The following is a 16483-nucleotide window of genomic DNA, read 5'->3' as shown; positions in this document are numbered from 1 at the left end:
TGTTCAGTCACTAGTAGCAGGGTATTGAGCCCTGAGTACTACTCGGTAGTATTGAACCTAGAGTACACATCACTCCAGAGGCGACAGTTGAGTGTGCCGTGTCCTCTGATGTGTGTTTGTCCTCGGATTTGTGCATGTTAGGTTGTAAGTGTCTGTTAAGTCAAGTGTGTCTCTTCTGATGTGTGTATATGACGTTGTAAGTGTCCTGTCTCTGTCTGTCAAGTCAGTCAGCAGGATGCACCGGCACAGTGGAGGCCATGGAGGAGGAGGTCCTCAGGAGGTGGAGCTAACAGACGAAGAGAAGGAGATCATCAACAGTGTTCTGGCTCGGGCTGAGACCATGGAGGTCATGGAGCAGGAGAGGATTGGGTGAGACAGAGAGAGAGAGAGGGAGGGAGGGGGGGGGGGGAGAAAGAGACAAAACTGTGTGTGTGCGTTTGATCTCTCCACTCTATGTGGTTGGCGACCTGTCTGGACAAAAGACAGCATGGCCAGATGGTCAGTCTGGCAGTCTGATGTGTGTTGCGTGTATTTACTCTGTGTGTGTGTGTGTGTGTGTGTCTGTAACTGTGTCTGTGTCTGTGTCTGTGTGTTCTGCAGGCGTTTTGCCACTAGGTTGGACAGTATGAAGAAGACAGCATGTGGAGATGGTCAGTCTCGCTGTCTGCTGTGTGGACAGACGTTTGGCCAGCAGGGAGTCAACTCCGTACTCTGTTCCCACTGCAAGAAGGTAACTAGCACACATAATAGAGCGTAGAGAGTTTGGACAGTTATCAGAGGTCCAAGTCCTGTAGGTCTCTGTGGTTTCTCATCTTCTTTTGTTCGACTTACTATTTCATGTTGCTTTGAGCAGAGCTGATTCTGTCAGTAGTCTGTTAAGTGCTCCTAAATCCTTTCTGTCGCTCTCTTTGTCTAGCTCCCAAACTGTGCCTACATTTGTCCTACACTCTCAGAAAAAAAGGGTTCCAAAAGGGTTCTTTAGCTGTCCCCATAGGAGAACCCTTTTCGGTTCCAGGTAGAACCCTTTTTGGTTCCAGGTAGAACCTTTTTTTGGTTCCAGGTAGAACTCTTATGGGTTCCACGTTTAACCCTCTGGGGAAAAGGGTTCTACACGGAACCCAATAGGGTTCTACCTGGAAGCAAAAAGGGTTCTTCAAAGGGCTCTCCTATGGGTAGAGCCGAAGAACCCTTTCAGGTTCTAGATGGCACCTTGAGTGTATCATAAAAATAACTCTGGTTTAAGTAAGTGTGTGTGTATGTGTGTGTTTCTGCTCACAGCATATGTGCAGTAAGTGTGGGATTCAGAACAACAGCGGGCCGTCATGTCCTGTGTGGGTCTGTAGGATCTGCAGCGAACACAAAGAGGTGAGAGAGGAGGGGGAGAGAAAGAGAGATGGAGAGAGGAAATGAGGGGTGGAATGATAGAGAAATTATAGGTTGAAGACAAAAATAAAAAGTTGTTTTAATGTATACTCCACGAATACGCCTTCATGTTAATAAATCATGAGAAAAGATTGTGTTTGTTTGTCCCATCACAATCAAAATGTATGGGGGAGAGAGAAGGGGGGACATAGAGAAGGAGGAAAGGGAAGTGGGGAGAGAAGGGGGGACATAGAGAAGGAGGAAAGGGAAGTGGGGAGAGAAGGGGGGACATAGAGGAGGAGGAAAGGGAAGTGGGGAGAGAAGGGGGGACATAGAGAAGGAGGAAAGGGAAGTGGGGAGAGAAGGGGGGACATAGAGAAGGAGGAAAGGGAAGTGGGGAGAGAAGGGGGGACATAGAGAAGGAGGAAAGGGAAGTGGGGAGAGAAGGGTTCAGCTGTTCAGACTTAATCACACTCACACTTTATTTTTTGGGGTTTGCTTAGTCACCCCGTTTCACAGTATTGTTTAGTGCTGACCCTGTGTTCGGTGAAACCTCTCCCCAGGGAACCTTTAATTAAATGGCCCTACCTGTCAGTCCAATGTGAGAACTCATCTGCTAAGCACACTACCCCCCCCCTCTCTCTCCATCTCAATCTCTCTCTCTCCATCAAATGTTCTCTTTCTCTGTCTCTCTGTCTCTCTCTCTCTACATCTCTTCCTCTCTCTCTCTTTCTCTCTGTCTCTCCATCTCTCTCTCTCCATATCTAGATGTTGAAGCGTTCTGGAGCGTGGTTCTTTAAGGGCCAACCCCAGCAGGTCCTCCCTGCTCCCCTGCCCATCTCCAGGCCCAGAGGGACGGGTAGAGAGAGCCCCCGTACCCCGAACCCTACCCATCACCAGCCCAGTACCCAGCCATATGCCCGTACCCAGACCCAGCCCATCTACCAGCCAGACGCTGGTGCCCAGGACTGCACAGAGCAGCAGGAGCCGCAGGGTAACTGCTGCTCCAACACAGAGAACCAAGGTGAGCAGTGGAAACAAGCATTAAGATTTCACGACTCGTTGGACTTGCATGAGAGGTACATGCAAAAGCTTGTTGGGTATTTCAAAATGTCATCTTCCTCTCTCCGATCTTGTCTCAGAGCCCACTGATGAGACCCCGTACTCAAACTCAGAGCAACAGGACCCAGAGGGGTATAGCTCTGCTCAGACACTAGGGGGCGTTGCTGTGCAGGAAGAGGTGGTGAAGAGCCAGTCTAAGTTAGGCTCCAGACCTCCCACAGCCAGGGGGAGAGAGAACACGCCAGCTCCAGCTGACACAGTCACACCAAAGGGTACGATAGTAGGGTCAGCTCACCCAGATTACAAAATGACATGTTTTTCCTTACCCTAAAAGCAGTCAATGGATATGAAACAACTGCTTTGGTTTTGTTCACCACCAACCGCTCAGATGCATAATCCCTTCTGCTTGGAGATTGAGACTGAGTAAATAGTGGTGTTTCTCTACCTCAGCCCCTGCTCCCGAGGAGAGCAGACATCCTCACCAGAGGGAGGATAGAGCCCCAACTCTCGTCGGGGAGGAGAAACCCACTCCTGCCCCCAAACCCACCCTGGCAGCACGCCCAGCCCCCGCTCCTGTCGAGGACGACGACAACGAATATGACTCTGATGAATCCAGTAAGTGTGTGTCCTTATATAACACATGTTCCTTTTTTATTGATTTCAGTCACTTCAGACATTTGATGACTTCCTCTACCTTGTCACTAAACGTGCCCCTCTGACATACCGTGTGCATACAGTAACCATCAGTCTTTATTAGCCCACTGGGAAATTTGGTTCCCAAGCAGGGACAATGTAGACCAACCATATGAAACACATATTCTAATGCACGCACACACACACACACACACACACACACACACACACACACACACACACACACACACACACACACACACACACACACACACACACACACACACACACACACACACACACACACACACACACACACACACACACACACACACACTTCCTCTCTGTTATTCTGTTACCCCCCCTCTCTCTCTCTCTTTCTCTCTCTCTCTCTCTCTCTCTCTCTCTCTCTCTCTCTCTCTCTCTCTCTCTCTTCTCTTCTCTCTCTTTCTCTCTCTCTCTCTCTCTCTCTCTCTCTCTGTCTCTCTGTCTCTCTCTCTCTCTCTCTCTCTCTCTCTCTCTCTCTCTCTCTCTCTCTCTCTCTCTCTCTCTCTCTCTCTCTCTCTCTCTCTCTCTGTGTGTGTTGGTCGTAGTAACCAATCTGAGCATGATGTTCTTTTGTTCTGTCCGCATCAGCCACCCTGGGGTTGCTGGAGTTCACTCTGCATTATGAACAGGAGAGCAATGCGCTGCACTGCAACATAGTCAAAGCCAAGGTATGCATACACACTGCTAGTTTCAGCGACATGCTTGAATGGTTCATCTTTAGGTTGATGTTCTCCATCTCTAATCTCCTGCCCTCTTTCTCTTTTTCTCTCTTGCTCTTGCTCTTGCTCTTGCTCTTGCTCTCTCTCTCAGGGCCTAAAGCCGATGGACTCTAATGGACTAGCAGACCCCTACGTCAAGCTGCACCTCTTACCTGGAGCCAGTAAGGTAACTTCCAACACTTCTGGTTGTTGTAGGCCTGTTTCTGCTGCCTGTTGACATAGACTTGTATCACTCACAGAAGTTCCAAAAGAATAAAGACATTTCAAATGTCGTATTATGTCTATATACAGCGTTGTAACGATGTGCAAATAGTTAAAGTACAAAAGGGAAAATAAGTCAACATAAATATGGGTTGTATTTACAATGGTGTTTGTTCTTCACTGGTTGCCCTTTTCTTGTGGCAACAGGTCACAAATCTTGCTGCTGTGATAGCACACTGTGGTATTTCACCCAGTAGACCCAGTAGGTTTTGTTTTCAAATTCTTTGTGGATCTGTGTAATCTGAGGGAAATATGTGTCTCTAATGTGCAGCTCGGTTTCCACCTCATTTTGTGGGCAGTGTGCACATAGCCTGTCTTCTCTTGAGAGCCAGGTCTGCCTTTGGCGGCCTTTCTCAATAGCAAGGCTATGCTCACTGAGTCTGTACATAGTCAAAGCTTTCCTTAATTTTGGGTCAGTCACAGTGGCCAGATATTCTGCCACTGTGTACTCTCTGTTTAGGGCCAAATAGCATTCTAGTTTGCTCAGTTTTTTTGTTGATACTTTTCAATGTGTCAAGTAATGATCTTTTTGTTTTCTCATTATTTTGGCTGGGACTAATTGTGTTGCTGTCGTGGGGCTCTGTGGGGTCTCTCTGTCTCTCTCTCCCTCTCCATCTGTCTCCCTGTCTTCTGCTCTATTTCTTCCCCTGCCCCCCCCTCTCCCTGTCTCCCCCCCTCTCCCTGTTCCCCCCTCTCCTCTCTCCCCATCTCCACAGTCTAACAAGCTGCGTACTAAGACCCTGAAGGGCACTCTGAACCCAGTGTGGAATGAGACTCTGGTGTACCATGGTATCACTGACGACGACATGCAGCGCAAAACACTACGGTAAATACAGGCAGGATCGCCCATACCACATAACACTACTGTATATGTGTCACCCACTGGGTCATCTGAAATGAAAACGTTTACGTTGATTTTGGCCTAGTTTAGTTCCCTGGCTCTCCATTTACCTCAGTTACATTACCCAGGGCTAAAGGGAACCAAGAGAATAAAAACTCTTCGGTGATGATACAAAACGATGTAAAAAAGAGAATAGAACTCCTCTTCCTGCTTCCAGGCTGTCAGTGAGTGATATGGACAAGTTTGGGCACAATGAGTTCATCGGAGAGACGCGTGTTGCTCTGAAGAAACTCAAAGCCAACCAGAAGAAGAACTACAGCGTGTGTCTGGAGAGGGTGGTCCAGGTAGGAACTACAACAGTGTGTGTCTGGAGAGGGTGGTCCAGGTAGGAACTACAACAGTGTGTCTAGAGAGGGTGGTCCAGGTAGGAACTACAACAGTGTGTGACTAGAGAGGGTGGTCCAGGTAGGAACTACAACAGTGTGTGACTAGAGAGGGTGGTCCAGGTAGGAACTACAACAGTGTGACTAGAGAGGGTGGTCCAGGTAGGAACTACAACAGTGTGTGACTAGAGAGGGTGGTCCAGGTAGGAACTACAACAGTGTGACTAGAGAGGGTGGTCCAGGTAGGAACTACAACAGTGTGACTAGAGAGGGTGGTCCAGGTAGGAACTACAACAGTGTGACTAGAGAGGGTGGTCCAGGTAGGAACTACAACAGTGTGACTAGAGAGGGTGGTCCAGGTAGGAACTACAACAGTGTGACTAGAGAGGGTGGTCCAGGTAGGAACTACAACAGTGTGTCTAGAGAGGGTGGTTCAGGTAGGAACTACAACAGTGTGACTAGAGAGGGTGGTCCAGGTAGGAACTACAACAGTGTGTGTCTAGAGAGGGTGGTCCAGGTAGGAACTACAACAGTGTGTCTAGAGAGGGTGGTTCAGGTAGGAACTACAACAGTGTGTCTAGAGAGGGTGGTTCAGGTAGGAACTACAACAGTGTGTCTGGAGAGGGTGGTTCAGGTAGGAACTACAACAGTGTGTCTGGAGAGGGTGGTTCAGGTAGGAACTACAACAGTGTGTGTCTAGAGAGGGTGGTTCAGGTAGGAACTACAACAGTGTGTGTCTAGAGAGGGTGGTTCAGGTAGGAACTACAACAGTGTGTCTAGAGAGGGTGGTTCAGGTAGGAACTACAACAGTGTGTCTGGAGAGGGTGGTTCAGGTAGGAACTACAACAGTGTGTCTGGAGAGGGTGGTTCAGGTAGGAACTACAACAGTGTGTGTCTAGAGAGGGTGGTCCAGGTAGGAACTACAACAGTGTGTGTCTAGAGAGGGTGGTCCAGGTAGGAACTACAACAGTGTGTCTGGAGAGGGTGGTTCAGGTAGGAACTACAACAGTGTGTCTGGAGAGGGTGGTCCAGGTAGGAACTACAACAGTGTGTGTCTAGAGAGGGTGGTCCAGGTAGGAACTACAACAGTGTGTGTCTATGAGGGCACGCATCCAGGTCCGGAGACAGTTGTTAACCTTTGCATTGTGGATGCAACTGTTAATAATTATGAAATAAGTGATTTCACCCCCCCTCTCCCCCTTTGCTCCCCCCTCTCCCAGGTGAAGAAGGCAGGAACAGGAGGCTCAGCCCGGGGCATGGCCCTCTACGAGGAGGAGGTAAGACTCGCCTGAGACAGGATTTACACTCAGGATTCACACTTCATGTTCACACCTAAGATTTACGCCTGTAACTCCAGTGAGGGAACAAATTGTAGCTGAATGCTCATATCACATGTATTATTATAATTTAGTAGGAACTTTTTCTGCACCCATTAGGCTTCCTTGCCTTGCTATCTATTGTTGTCTCCACAAGATAAATACCTTTCAAGGACAGGAGGCTGTTGAGGGGAGGAAGGGTCATAATAATGACTGGATTGAAGTGAATGGAATGGTATCAAACACAAGGAAACCATGTGTTTGATGTGTCAATACCTGTCACGCCCTGGCCTTAGTATTCTTTGTTTTCTTTATTATTTTAGTTAGGTCAGGGTGTGACATGGGGAATGTATGTGTTTTTGTATTGTCTAGGGGTTTTGTAGGGTAAATGGGTCAGTGTCTTGTCTAGGTGTTTGTATGTCTATGGCTGCCTGGATTGGTTCTCAATTAGAGGCAGCTGTGGTTCATTGTCTCCAGTTGAGAGCCATATTTAAGGCAGTCATAGGCATTGGGGTTTTGTGGGTAATTGTCTATGTTGTACGTTTGTAGCTTGTGTGTGCACTTACGTTTATAGCTTCACGATCGTTTGTTGTTTTGTTTCGTATTGTTATAGTGTTCGTTGCGTGTTTTTCCCTTCTCTAAATAAAAGAGAATGTATTTTGCACACGCTGCGCCTTGGTCCTCTCTCTCACCCATAGACGATCGTGACAATACCATTCCATTCATTCCATTATTATGAACCCGTCCTCCCCAGTTAAGGTGCCACCAGCCGCCTTTATAATATTCATCTCTGTTTCTACTGTGACCTGTGGCCCTGTTCTATATTCCCGAAGGAAATGGCTTTTAGTTTTACGGTCAGAATAACTTGCACCCACAGTTGGCCACACATTACATAACTCAGATTATATCATGTACAGTGTCAATTAGAAAGTACTCATACCCATTGACTTATTCCACATTTTGTTGTGTTACAGCCTAAATTCAAAATGGATTAAATAAATACATATTCTCACCCATCTATACACAATGCACCATAATTACAAAAGTCAAAACATGTTTATTGAAAATGAAATGGAGAAATATCTCATTTACATACAGTACGTATTCACACCCCTGAGTCAATACATGTTAGAATCACCTTTGGCAACGATTACAGCTGTGAGTCGTCTCTAAGATCTTTGCACACCTGGATTGGACAATATTCGCACATTATTATTAAAAAAATTCTTCAAGCTCTGTCAAGTTGGCTGTTAATCATTGCTAGATAGCCTTTTTCAAGTATTGCAATAGATTTTCAAGCCAATTTAAGTCCAAACTTTAACTAGGCCACTCAGGAACATTCAATGGCATCTTGGTAAGCAACTCCAGTGTGTATTTGGCCTTATGTTTCAGGTCATTGTCCTGCTGAAAGGTGAATTTGTCTCCCAGTGTCTGGTGGAAAGCAGACTGAACCAGGTTTTCCTCTAGGATTTTGCCTGTGCTTAATTCTATTCCGTTTATTTTAACCTAAAAAACTCCCTAGTTCAGTGGTCACCAAGCTTTTCTGAGTGAAGATCACTTTCTGAGTCCAAAAGAGAGCTGAGATCTAACGCTCAGATAAATAAAAACATAAGCTAGCGCAACATTAACCTAATAAAAACAGTTCGGTAGCAATGAGGTTTGTCCAGTAGGCTATAGGCTAGTAGGCTATACATTACCACTGCATATTAGCTATGCTTTAATTGCCCTGCCAATGTTGCTCTTCTCAGACCATTTTGAAATGTCAACATTTTCGGTATATGCTCACACTGGTAATAGATCATTTGTTGTATTACTTGTGAGGTACAGCTGAGTGAGCATAATAATTATTTTATTTTATTTTACTGGATTGATGGTCTCCATCTGATGTTATGGAACATCAGTGAGGCTGCCTCACCCAACTCACCATCCCTCCACTCTCCCTCCCTCCGCTGAGAAAAGTGGACACAGTCTTCCATCTGATGGGAGGGAACATCAGTCAGGTTCCCAACTCACCATCCCTCCACTCTCCCTCCCTCCGCTGAGAAAAGGGGACGCAGTCTTCCATCTGATGGGAGGGAACGAAACGAAACTCAAGACGCACTGAATTATTTCTGCCTCATTCATGTTGTTACTCCTATGACCAGGGAAAGTGAAATATTCCTCAATATTAAAAAGCTGGTCACCTGGCCAAACTGAGCAATCGGGGGAGAATGGCCTTGATCTGGGAGGTGACCAAGAATCCGATGGTCACTCTGACAGAGCTCCAAAGTTTCTCTGTGGAGATGGGAGAACCTTCCAGAAGGACAACCATCTCTGCAGTACTCCACCACTAAGGTCTTTATGGGAGAGTGGCCAGACGGAAGCCACTCCTCAGTAAAAGGTACATGACAGCCCGCTTGGAGTTTGCCAAAATGCACCTAAATGACTCTCAGACCATGAGAAACAAGATTCTCTGGTATGTTGAAACCAAGATTGGAGTTTTTGGCCTGAATGCCAAGCGTCACGTCTGGAGGAAACCTGGAACCATCCCTACGGTGAAGCAGGGTGGTGGCAGCATCATGCTGTGGGGATGTTTTTCAGCAGCAGGGACTGGGAGACTAGTCAGGATCAAGGGAAAGATGAACAGAGCAAATACAGAGAGATCCTTGATGAAAACCTGCTCTAGAGCACTCAGGACCTCAGACTGGGGCGAAGGTTCACCTTCCAACAGGACAACGACCCTAAGCACACAGCCAAGACAACGCAGGAGTGGCTTCGGGACAAGTCTCTGAATGCCCTTGAGTGGCCCAGCCACAGCCCGGACTTGAACCCGATCGAACACCTCTGAAGAGACCTGAAAATAGCTGTGCAGCGACGCTCCCCATCCAACCTGACAGAGCTTGAGAGGTTCTGCAGAGAAGAATGGGAGAAACTCCCCAAATACTGAGGAACACAAACATTTCTAAACCTGTTTTTGCTTTGTCATTATTGGGTAGAGTGTAGATCGATGAGGGGAAAAAACTATTTCATCCATTTTAGAATAAAATGCACTGTACAGTACATGCATGGATTATATATACTGTACATGTCATGACAATCTTTGATATGTTAATCTCTATGGGAAAATTCTTATCGTAGTGGATGTAAATCCACTTGCAAATCTTCTTGTCTGTGCGTGTCTGCGTACATTTCTGTGTGTGTGTGTGTCCTACAGGTAAAGGAGGATGAAGCAGAGGAGAGGGGTCGTATCCTGGTCTCTCTAACCTACAGTACCCAGCAGGGTCGTCTCATAGTGGGAGTGGTGCGATGTGCTCACCTGGCAGCTATGGACTCTAATGGATACTCAGACCCCTTTGTCAAGATGTATGTGTTCTATTAATCTAGCTACACTGTCTGTCTTGTCTGGTCTGTCTGTCTGGTCTGTCTGTCTGTCTTGTCTGGTCTGTCTGGTCTGTCTGGTCTGTCTGTCTGTCTGTCTGTCTGTCTGTCTGTCTGTCTGTCTGGTCTGTCTGTCTGTCTGTCTGTCTGTCTGTCTGTCTGTCTGTCTGACTGACTGACTGACTGACTGACTATATATAACTACCTTGATTGCTGATGTTCACCTTCCTCTTCTATGACCCTGTCCTACAGTCTTAAACATTTGATGGACAGGTGGATGGACGGATGGCTAGATCGATTGGTTGGTTGATTGAGTGTGGATTGATTTTCTCTCCTGTGATTGTGACCTGCAGCTTCCTGAAACCAGACATGGGGAAGAAAGCCAAGAACAAGACTCAGATCAAAAAGAAGACGCTGAACCCAGAGTTCAACGAGGTTAATGTCTCCTCATATACATCTATAACAACACAATATCAGGTTCCAGGCCATTGTTTTACTAATGCAGAGTCTAATGGTAGTCTGTGTCTATACACTGAGCATGGAGTGTGATGGCTGAAGTTGTGTTGCAGGAGTTCAGCTATGAGATCAAACATGGTGAGCTGGCCAAGAAGAGCCTAGACATCTCAGTCTGGGACTATGACATGGGAACATCCAATGATTTCATTGGTGAGTTGGAACTATGACATGGGGCAAATCCAGAATTTTCATTGGTCAGTTGAGAAATCCAACGATTTCATTGGGGAGTTCAGTAACGATGGCAGAATGAATGTACTTTTAATGTTTAGCAAACTATATTGTGCACTTTTAAAGCCGACTTCAAAGTAATACTTTACAAAACCTTCTCCCCTTCAGGAGGGTGCCAGCTGGGCATCACAGCCAAGGGGGAATGTCTGAAGCACTGGTACGAATGTCTGAAGAACAAAGACAAGAAGATAGAGCGCTGGCACGTCCTCCTAGATGACAACACCGTTAAAGACACGGACGACTAAGACACAACCTCTTCTTCCTCTTCTCCTCCTCCTCCTCCCTAGATTCATCCACCCCAGGCTGTTTCTATCTTCCTCTCAAATATATTATTTTGTCTTCCATAATCTAGGTCTTCATACTTTTAGTAATGTGAACCTGAGTTTGCAGCAAATTAGGGGCCTCTGTTTTTACAACTTCTTTCTTCGTGTGCTGACAGAATGCTTATTGTATGCATGTACTCATCAACACAGTGTTTACAGTGAAACAAAAAGAACTGCAACACATTATGTAGATTACGTTATGTAGATGACATTGTCTCTGACCCCCACCCTGGATTGTGCTGTACAGAGTTATGGCATGGTTATAATCTGTGTTCTATACTTCTATACTGTGCTCTTATGACATGGTCATAATCTGTATTCTATACTTCTATACTATGCTCTTATGACATGGTCATAATCTGTGTTCTATACTTCTATACTGTGCTCTTATGACATGGTCATAATCTGTGTTCTATACTTCTATACTGTGCTCTTATGACATGGTCATAATCTGTGTTCTATACTTCTATTCTGTGCTCTAAGGACATGGTCATAATCTGTATTATATACTTCTATACTGTGCTCTTATGACATGGTCATAATCTGTGTTCTATGCTTCTATACTGTGCTCTTATGACATGGTCCTAATCTGTGTTCTATACTTCTATACTGTAACTGCAGGGTCCTAGTGTTTGCTCTGCCAAAGCATAATCTTCAGTTGTGGTACTGTATGTACAAACAGTCTGTTAAAAGGAGGATATGATGGATGTTACGGAACATATATTGATGTTATTTATGTATGAAGATGTTTACATAGTTAGTATTAGCTGTTTATGTTGATAACATGTCATGTTATTGAAGCATTAGCTCGCCTAAGAACCATGGGATATCATAGAAACCTGGAATGCACTGACTTAGATATTGCTCTCTATTTATTTATTTCTCTCTCTATCTCTGTCTGTCTCTCTCTATCTCTCTATCTCTGTCTGTCTGTCTCTCTATAAATATCTCTGTCTGTCTGTCTGTCTGTCTGTCTGTCTGTCTGTCTGTCTGTCTGTGTGTGTGTGTCTCTCTCTCTCTATCTCTCGCTCTCTATCTCTGACCGTCTCTCTATCTCTGTCTGTTTGTCTGTCTCTGTCTCTCTCTATTGCTGTCTGTCTGTCTCTCTATTTCTGTCTGTTTGTCTCTCTATTTCTGTCTGTCTGTCTGTCTGTCTGTCTGTCTGTCTGTCTGTCTGTCTGTCTGTCTGTCTGTCTGTCTGTCTCTGTCTCTGTCTCTGTCTCTGTCTCTGTCTCTCTCTGTCTCTCGCTGTCTGTATGTTTTTCTCTGTCTGTTTCTCTATCTGTCTGTCTCTGTCTCTCTCTGTCTCTCTCTGTCTGTATGTTTTTCTCTCTGTCTGTTTCTCTTTCTGTCTGTCTCTCTCTGTCTGTTTCTCTTTCTGTCTGTCTCTCTTTCTGTCTCTCTCTGTCTGTCTCTCTTTCTGTCTCTCTCTGTCTGTCTCTCTTTCTGTCTGTCTCTCTCTGTCTGTTTCTCTTTCTGTCTGTCTCTCTTTCTGTCTCTCTCTGTCTGTCTCTCTTTCTGTCTCTCTCTGTCTGTCTCTCTCTCTCTCTCGTAGAACAAAGAAATTACTCCAAGCCTGATGAAGTACTAAATAATTCTGTCGACATGGTCATATTGCACTGCACTGCATTTTACTGTGACAGACAGATAACAAATGCGCACAAAATACATGCTGAGCGTGAGCCCTGTCTTGATCATGTGACGTATACATTGATCTGTAGTAGGTTTGATTGCTAGACATTCTCAAATGTGAAATAATCTTTGATAGCGTATGTTAAACAGTAATGCAATATAAAGTAAAATAAAATATGAAAAATGTAAAGGTCTGTTGTAATGAACTTGAATATGAATTTTATTTTTAAGTACAGTATAAAGTTGCAGATGTTTTGTGGCTATGTTACATACACATTATGAACAGTATTTGCCTTCTGCCACTGTTATCATACTCTTGGGAGAGAGCATGCAAATGATTAATGCATAAACATTCTGTGAAATTCCCTCATTGTATAGCAGCATCTGTGACATGGAAGGATGTTTTTGTGAATCAGGTGAGGTTGTGAATTAGGTGAGTTTGTGAATCAGGTGAGGTTGTGAATCAGGTGAGGTTGTGAATTAGGTGAGTTTGTGAATCAGGTGAGGTTGTGAATCAGGTGAGGTTGTGAATTAGGTGAGTTTGTGAATCAGGTGAGGTTGTGAATTAGGTGAGGTTGTGAATTAGGTGAGGTTGTGAATTAGGTGAGGTTGTGAATCAGGTGAGGTTGTGAATCAGGTGATGTTATGACTCAGGTGAGGTTATGACTCAGGTGAAGTTATGAATCAGGTGAGGTTGTGAATCAGGTGAGGTTATGACTCAGGTGAGGTTATGACTCCGGTGAAGTTATGAATCAGGTGAGGTTGTGAATCAGGTGAGGTTTGAGAACTAGTGGTCTGAGTAGACAAGCAGTGGGAGACAGGTGGACTTTGGCTCTCTTGATAGACATAGTATTAGGGGTGGCAGGTAGCCTAGTAGTTAGAGCATTGGGCCAGTAACCAAAAGGTTGCTGGATTGAATCCCCAAGCTGACAAGGTAAAAATCTGTTTTTCTTCCCCTGAACAAGGCAGTTAACCCACTGTTCCCCAGTAGGCCGTCATTGTAAATAAGAATTTGTTCTTAACTGACTTGTCTAGTTAAATAAAGGTAAAAAGTATTGAATCTCTTCTACAATTGACCTGTTGGCCCAGAAATCTGTCACTTTAGACTTGAACTCCACTGTGCACGTTGCAGTATAGGCTATTTCTTTTACGAGGCAAGTCAGTAAATAACAATTATTGTTATTTACAACGGCCTATACTGGCCAAACCCGGACGACGCTGGGCCAATTGTGCGTCGCCCTATGGAACGCCCAATCACGGCCAGTTGTGATACAGACTGGATTCGAACCAGGGTGTCTGTAATGACACCACCAGCACTGAGATGGAGCACCTTAGACCGCTGCGCCACTCAGGAACTATACCATCACCCTCTGCAAAAAAAGGGTGCTTTGTGTTCTATATACAGTAGAACCTTTTTGTATGCCATACAGTGCATTCAGAAAATATTCAGACCCCTTGACTTTTTCCACATTTTGTTACGAAACAACCTTATTCTAAAATTGATTACATTGTTTATTTTTCTCATCAATCTACACACAATACCCCATAATGACAAAGCAAAAACAGGTTTTTGGAATTGTTTACAAATGTATTAAAAAGAAAAAAGAATGAAATATCACATTTACATAAGTATTCAGACCCTTTACTCAGCACTTTGTTGAAACACCTTTGGCAGCGATTACAGCCTCGAGTCTTCTTGGGTATGACGCTACAAGCTTGGCACACCTGCATTTGGGGAGTTTCTCCCATTCTTCTCTGCAGATCCTCTCAAGCTCTGTCAGGTTGGATGGGGAGCGTCGCTGAAAAGCTATTTTCAGGTCTCTCCAGAGATGTTCGATCGATTCCGGGCTCTCGCTGGGCCACTCAAGGACATTCAGAGACTTGTCCCGAAGCCACTCCTGCATTGTCTTGGCTGTGTGCTTAGGTTCGTTGTCCTGTTGGAAGGTGAATCTTCACACCAGTCTGAGGTCCTGAGCGCTCTGGAGCAGGTTTTCATCAAGGATCTCTCTGTACTTTGCTCTGTTCATCTTTCCCTCGATCCTGACTAGTCCTCCAGTCCCTGCCACTGAAAAACATCCCCACAGCATGATGCTGCCACCACCATGCTTCACCGTAGGGATAGTACCAGGTTTCCTACAGACGTGACGCTTGGCATTCAGGCCAAAGTGTTCAATCCTGGTTTCATCATACCAGAAAATCTTGTTTCTCATTGTCTGAGAGTCTGTTAGATGCCTTTTGGAAAGTGGGCTGTCATGTGCCTTTTACTGAGGAGTGGAGTCCGTCTGGCCACTCTACCATAAAGACCTGATTGTTGGAGTGCTGCGGAGATGGTTGTTCTTCTGGAAGGTTCTCCCATCTCCACAGAGGAACTCTTGAGCTCTGTCAAAGTGACCATTGGGTACTTGGTCACCTCCCTGACCAAGGCCCTTCTCCACTGATTGCTCAGAATCCTGTCTAGGAGCTCTACGGACAATTCCTTCGACCTCATGGGTTGGTTTTTGCTCTGACATGAACTGTCAACTGTGGGACCTTATATAGACAGGTGTGTGCCTTTCCAAATCATGTCCAATCAATTGAATTTACCACAGGTGGACTCCAATCAAGTTGTAGAAACATCTCAAGGATGATCAATGGAAGCAGGATCTACCTGAGCTCAATTTTGAGTCTCATAGCAAAGGGTATGAATACTTACGTAAATACGGTATTTCTGTTTAATTAATTAGCAAAAATTCTAAAAACCTGTTTTCGATTTGTCATTATGAGGTTTTGTGTGTAGATTGATAAGGAAATGTTTTTCATTAATCCATTTTAGAATAACGCTGTAAGGTTAAAAAAATGAAAAAGGGAAGGGGTCTGAATACTTTCCAAATGCACTGTATATGAAGAGATCCATAGAACCATTTTTCGTTCCATATATAGCACCATTTCTTCTACACAATAAAAACAAATGGTTCTATAATCTATAAGTGTAAAATACTTTTTTTGTCTTGTAATGATAGCAATCCCTTTTTGGTGATATATGGAACCCTTTTTTAAGGTTCTGGACTGAAATTACATCCAATGTCAAGACAGTGGGACAATGCCACTCTGCATCCCACTGCTGGCTTTCTTCTGAAGCTAAGCAGGGTTGGTCAAGGTCGGTCCCTGGATGGGAGACCAGATACTGCTTGAAGTGGTGTTGGAGTGTTAGCAGGAGGCACTCTTTCCTCTGATCTAAAAGAAATACAACAATTTCCTAGGGCTTTGACTGCCCTGTGTAGGGAGCTGTCTTTTGGATGGGATGTTAAAATCTCTTGAAGCTAGGGGGCAGAATTTTTATGTTTGGAAAAAATAACGTTCCCAATGTAAGCTGCCTATTTCTCAGGCCGAGATGCTAGAATATGCATATAATTGACAGATTAGGATAGAAAACACTAAAGTTTCCAAAACTGTCAAAATATTGTCTGTGAGTATAACAGAACTGATTTTGCAGGCGAAAACCTGAGGAAATCCAACCCGGAAGTGCCTCTTATTTTGAAAAATCCCTGTTCCATTACCTGCCTTTCCTTCATTTAAAGGGATATCAACCAGATTCCTTTTCCAATGGCTTCCACAGGGTGTGAACAGTCTTTAGACATAGTTTCAAACTTTTATTCTGAAAAATGTGCGAGATTTATCTAAATGCATCAGTGGATAGCTGAATGTCCTTCGATTAGTTCATGCGCGCGAAAGTTGTAGCTCGACATCTCTTTTATTGAATAGTTTACCGTCCGGTTGAAATATTATCGATTATTTATGTTAAAAACAACCTGAGGGTTGATTA

The 16483-nt window shown here is 44.7% G+C and overlaps 1 protein-coding gene across 4 annotated transcripts in view; it reads left to right on the top strand.

Annotated features, from left to right (window-relative positions):
- Positions 1–12871, top strand: part of LOC129818733 (rabphilin-3A-like) — a 35906-nt gene extending 23035 nt beyond the window's left edge. For 2 of the 4 annotated variants that reach the window (XM_055874910.1, XM_055874909.1), the window contains exons 2-16: positions 224–369; positions 601–730; positions 1279–1365; positions 2131–2386; positions 2505–2696; positions 2875–3039; positions 3694–3773; positions 3916–3990; positions 4802–4911; positions 5144–5270; positions 6530–6586; positions 9819–9967; positions 10336–10417; positions 10552–10648; positions 10835–12871. In XM_055874910.1, coding sequence (XP_055730885.1) covers positions 236–369; positions 601–730; positions 1279–1365; positions 2131–2386; positions 2505–2696; positions 2875–3039; positions 3694–3773; positions 3916–3990; positions 4802–4911; positions 5144–5270; positions 6530–6586; positions 9819–9967; positions 10336–10417; positions 10552–10648; positions 10835–10971 — 1878 coding nt within the window. In that variant the 5' untranslated portion in view covers positions 224–235 and the 3' untranslated portion in view covers positions 10972–12871. The remainder of the gene's footprint in view (positions 1–223; positions 370–600; positions 731–1278; positions 1366–2130; positions 2387–2504; positions 2697–2874; positions 3040–3693; positions 3774–3915; positions 3991–4801; positions 4912–5143; positions 5271–6529; positions 6587–9818; positions 9968–10335; positions 10418–10551; positions 10649–10834) is intronic. The other 2 variants (XM_055874912.1, XM_055874913.1) reach the window with 2 other exon arrangements.
- The last annotated feature ends 3612 nt before the right edge of the window (positions 12872–16483 follow it).

The sequence above is a fragment of the Salvelinus fontinalis genome, chromosome 21, assembly GCF_029448725.1.
Source record: "Salvelinus fontinalis isolate EN_2023a chromosome 21, ASM2944872v1, whole genome shotgun sequence".
Classification (NCBI taxonomy): domain Eukaryota; kingdom Metazoa; phylum Chordata; class Actinopteri; order Salmoniformes; family Salmonidae; genus Salvelinus; species Salvelinus fontinalis.
Note: the sequence above shows the minus strand (reverse complement) of the source record. Positions and strands in the feature narration are given on the sequence as shown.